General features: G+C 41.6%; 1 protein-coding gene across 1 annotated transcript; it reads left to right on the top strand.

Annotated features, from left to right (window-relative positions):
* The first annotated feature begins 239 nt into the window (after positions 1-239).
* Positions 240-3226, top strand: LOC138883426 (uncharacterized). Its single transcript, XM_070164113.1, has 3 exons — positions 240-338; positions 2478-3104; positions 3164-3226. The coding sequence occupies exons 1-3, from the start codon at positions 240-242 to the stop codon at positions 3224-3226; spliced, it is 789 nt and encodes a 262-aa protein (XP_070020214.1).
* The last annotated feature ends 2137 nt before the right edge of the window (positions 3227-5363 follow it).

Raw genomic sequence — 5363 nt, 5'->3', positions numbered from 1 at the left:
TTAACACAAGGGAGAAGCGTACCCGGGACTACTTACCAGAAGATACCTTATGAGGATGCAGAAGGGATCGAACAGTCTCACAACGACGCACTGGTAATATCTATCCTTATGAATAAAATTCAAGTTAAACTTATGTTGGTTGATCCAGGTAGCTCGGCGAATATTATTCGATCGAGGGTCGTGAAGCAACTCGGCCTTCAGGATCAGATCGTACCTGCAGCTCGCTCAACGGTTTCAACATGGCGAGTGAAACCACCAAAGGTGAAGATCATGTTGCCAGTAAACGTGGCCGGAACTATCCAGGAAACGAAGTTCCACGTGATCGAAGGAAAAATGAGGTACAATGCGCTACTCGGAAAACCTTGGATCCATAATATTAGAGTAGTACCTTCGACGCTTTATCAAGTCTTGAAGTTCCCAACACTAGAAGGAGTCAAAACGATGTACGGCGAGCAACCAGCAACCAAAGAGATGTTTGTAATTGATGAAGTAATACCGGTATCGGCACTAACATCAGCAAAGGGACCAGAATCAATAAGAAAAATAGGATGTCAAATAGCAACCACAGTCGTAAGCCTCCACCAAATCGGAACAACAGGAAATTATCGAGGATGATGATTGTATGATACGTCAAACCTTCGTAATCCTTGATGATTTCGATACCATAAAGTCGACGGTAGAACAACTGGAGCAAGTCATATTAATCGAGTACCAGTCAAAAGGTATACCTGGGCACGGGGTTAACTCCAGAGCTTAGGGAAAAACTCGTTAAATTCCTTATTAAAAATATGGATTGTTTTGCTTGGTCCCACCTTGACATGACAGGGATTCCACCGGAGATCACCACTCATCGATTGAGTTTGGACCCAAAGTTCAGACCGGTAAAGCAAAAGAAAAGGCCACAGTCCAAGGTAAAGCATGCATTCATCAAGGACGAGGTAACCAAACTTCTCAAAATAGGGTATATCCGGGAAGTAAAATATCCCGAGTGGTTAGCAAACGTAGTTGTAGTCCCCAAGAAGGGGAATAAACTTAGAATGTGTGTAGATTACAATGACTTAAACAAAGCATGCCCTAAGGACTCTTTTCCACTATCGAATATCGATCGCATGATCGATGCCACGGCCGGCCACGAGATCCTCAGCTTTCTCAATGCTTACTCTGGGTACAACTAAAAAGAAATGAACCCATAGGATCAGGAAAAGACCTTGTTTATCACTAAGTATGATATTTATTACTATAATGTAATGTCGTTTGGGCTAAAAATGCTGGTGCTACTTATCAACACCTAGTGAACCGTATGCTCGAAGAACAAATAGGTAAATCAGTGTAGGTTTATATTGATGACATGCTAGTTAAGTCCCTGCGTGCAGAGGACCATTTAACATATTTGCAGGAAACCTTTAACATATTGAGACGGTACAACATAAAGCTCAACCCCGAGAAATGTGCATTCGGGGTAGGTTCAGGAAAGTTCCTCGGTTTTATGGTATCAAATCGGGGAATTGAGATCAACCCCGATAAAATCAAGGCAATCGAAGACATCACAGTCATGGACAGCGTTAAGGCCATACAAAGGCTAACAGGACGGATAGCTATTTTAGGCCAGTTCATCTCGAGATCTTCTGATCGAAGCCACAGGTTCTTCTCACTTCTCATAAAGAAGAACAATTTTTCTTGGACCCCGAAATTCCAACAGGCATTGGAAGAATTAAAGCGGTACCTTTCGAGCCCATCATTGCTTCATACTCTGAAAGGGGACGAGCAACTCTACTTATATTTGGAAATCTCGGAGGTTGTGGTAAGTGGTGTCTTAGTTTGAGAAAAATAAGGTACGCAATTTCCTGTTTACTATGTTAGCCAAACTTTAGGTGAAGCAGAGACCCAGTACCCATACTTAGAAAAACTAGCGCTTGCTCTAATAAGCGCCTCTAGGAAATTAAAACCATATTTTCAGTGTCACCCAATTTGTATTGTAACCACTTATCCCCTTCGCGCAACATTTTGCACAAACCCGAGATCTTGGCCGACTGGCGAAATGGCCCGTCGAAATCAGTGGGTACGATATCGAGTATCAACCCCGAACGGCCATCAAGTCTCAAATCTTAGCAGACTTCGTGGTTGACTTTACACCAGCCCTCGTGCTCGAGGTCGAAAAGGCGCCATTTCTAAAATCAAGTACATCCTCGGGGGTGTGGACCCTTTTCACAAACAGTGCTTCGAATGTGAAGGGGTCTGGGATAGGCATCGTTTTGAAGCTGCCCACAGACAATACGATTAGACAATCTATCAAAACCCCTAAGTTGATTAACAATGAGACCAAATATGAGGCCATGCTTGCAGGTCTCGAGCTGGCTAAAAGTTTGGGAGCTGAGGTCATCGAGGCCAAGTGTGATTACCAGCTCATGGTTAACCAGGTCAACAAAACCTTCGAGGTCCAAGAAGATCAAATGCAAAGGTACTTGGATAAATTGTAGGTAACCTTACACCGATTCGAAGAATGGACCCTACAGCATGTACCTCGAGAACAGAATAGTGAGGCCGATGCCCTTGCAAACTTAGGGTCATCAGTCGAAGATGATGAAATTATCTCAGGGACTATCGCACAGCTTTCAAAATTGGTGGTCGAAGAAGGCCACACTGAAATAAACTCCACAAGCCTAACTTGGGATTGGAGGAACAAATATATCGATTATCTGAAGAATGGGAAACTTCCATCGGACTCTAAGGAATCGCGGACTCTTCGAACGAAAGCTGCACGATTTACATTGTCCAAAGATGGAACATTGTACAGAAGGATGTTTGATGGGCCATTGGCAATATGCTTGGGTCTGGGAGATAGCAACTACGTCCTACGAGAAATTCACGAGGGCACTTGCGGGAACCATTCCGGTGTCGAATCACTGGTTCACAAAGTCATCAGAGCAGGATATTATTGGGACATTATGGAAAAAAATACTAAGGAGTTCGTTCGAAAATGTGACAAATTCCAAAAGCATGCGCCGATGATCCACCAACCTGGAGAGCAACTTCATTCATTCCTATCCCCGTGGCCATTCATGAAATGGGGGATGGAAATTGTTGGTCCTTTGCCATCGGCCCAGGTAAAGCTAAGTTCATTTTATTTATAACTGACTATTTCTCTAAATGGGTTGAAGCACAGGCTTTCGAAAAAGTCATAGAGAAAGAAGTTATAGACCTCATCTGGGATCACATCGTATGTTGATTCGGGATACCCGCCAAGATAGTGTACGACAATGGAAAATAATTTATCGGTAGCAAAATAATAAAGTTCCTCGAAGAGCACAAAATAAAAAGGATATTATCGATGCTGTATCATCCTAGCGGGAACGAACAGGCCAAATCAACGAACAAAACCATCATTCAAAACCTAAAGAAGAGTTTGAACGACGCTAAGGGGAAATGGAGAGAAATTTTGCCCGACGTGCTTTGGGCATATCTAACAACGATAAAATCCAGTACGGGGGAAACGCCGTTCTCCTTCGTGTATGGCGCCGAAGCTCTGATATTGGTCGAAGCCAGGGAACTAAGCGTCAGATTTAGATACACAATAGAAAAATCAAATCACGAGGCTATGAACACAAGCCTTGAATTGTTAGATGAAAAATGAGAAGCCACCCTCGTTCGAGTGGCCTCCCAGAAACAGCGAGTCGAAAGGTACTATAATCGAAGAGCCAATCTTCGACCCTTCAAAGTAGGGGACTTAGTTCTGAGGAAAGTCACCCTTAACACTCGAGATCCAAAAAGGGGAAACTCGGCCCAAATTGGGAAGGACCATATCAGGTCATCGGTGTCATCAAAAAGGGATCTTACAAGCTTGGCACGATGAATGACAAACAACTACCAAATAATTGGAACATATCACTCCTCAAACGATATTATTGCTAAGGTATGATTCTCTCCCTTTTTCATTTATATTTTATACTAACCTATTACCGGTGTTCGATCGAAGATAGCAGGAAAATTCTTCAACACAAAGACTTCAGGTTTTAAAGCACGCGTTGGACTCTTTTTCCCTTAGATCGATTTTTGTCCCAAATGGGTTTTTCCGACAAGGTTTTTAACGAGGCAACAATTATATGTGCTACTTGAGGACAATTCAACAATATCCGAGGCTTCTTTACAATCAACCTCTAATACTTGAGGGCATCACCCTCAGATGTTATGTTTTCAAGGAAGATGCTTCGTGTTAACAGTGTCTCGTTAGGAAACTTTTGTAAAGGGCCAAACGATCAAACGAACTGTGCCCATGTAGATTGCCCGAGCCCTAATGAAAAAACATGTACGCATGAATGATCTATTGAAAGAAGTACTTTTTCCTTATCAGATGTTCCATGCCTTAGTGAAATTTTTACTTTACAATTTTGTACTTACGCTATTTTACGGAAATATGTTCAAGAGCTAATCGCAACTAAAGCTTGAGCAATTAAACCCGTACTCGAGGACTGTCATCCGAAAATCAACACGCTCGAATTGTTAAACTTCGAAATCTTAAGATCTTAAAAAGGCAATCCTCGATTTTATAGGCCACAACCACCCCACTTGAGGACTAATACTTCGAACAAGTTTGAAGTATAATCAATAGACAAGCCCAAATGGCAAATATCAAGTTAAAGGATACCGCCAAACTAACATGGTTTGGAGTCGTCCGAATTCTGTAATCAAACAGGCCTTCGAATATTTTTATAAAATCAGTTAAAAAGGGCTACCCTTGACAAATTTACATATGGTTTCAATAACATCGACCCTCGAAAACCTTAAGAGGTTCCAAATTGAACAAACTTATGCTAAGGCATAACCAAGTTTTTTTACAACACTGAATCCTAATGGGTACAGATTTATCTCATGCTAAGGCATAACAAAATTTTATATAATTAAACTTTTAAGCCGAAAAAGGGGAAAACCCCATTATTTTGATGCCAAATCGGCCCGATTTAAGAGCCTAAGGACCATTACACTGTCGAGCTCGAGGACCCACCCTCGCTTAACCAAAACCTAAGGGTTTTTTCTACTTCGAGTTCGAGAAAGTACTCACTCAACTATAGAAACTATAGTAATTTGATTTCAACAAAATTTTCACAAGGCAACGAAGTGAATCAAATTTCTCACAAGACCTAAAGTATATCAGAATTATCATAAGGCGAAAGCAAAACAAAGTTTGCACAAAACAAATATCAGAGATAAATCGGAAAGAAAAAGGATCTTTCATATGTGCAAAAAGTATCTACAAAGACCACTCAGGGTCTTACACGAAAATCCAAAAAAGTTGAAAAAATTCTAAGTGCCTAATCTTCCCCGGGAGCCTCATCTCCATATTCTCCGCTCTCAGATCCACTTGCGCT

This window comes from Nicotiana sylvestris, chromosome 12, assembly GCF_000393655.2.
Source record: "Nicotiana sylvestris chromosome 12, ASM39365v2, whole genome shotgun sequence".
Lineage (NCBI taxonomy): Eukaryota > Viridiplantae > Streptophyta > Magnoliopsida > Solanales > Solanaceae > Nicotiana > Nicotiana sylvestris.
Note: the sequence above shows the minus strand (reverse complement) of the source record. Positions and strands in the feature narration are given on the sequence as shown.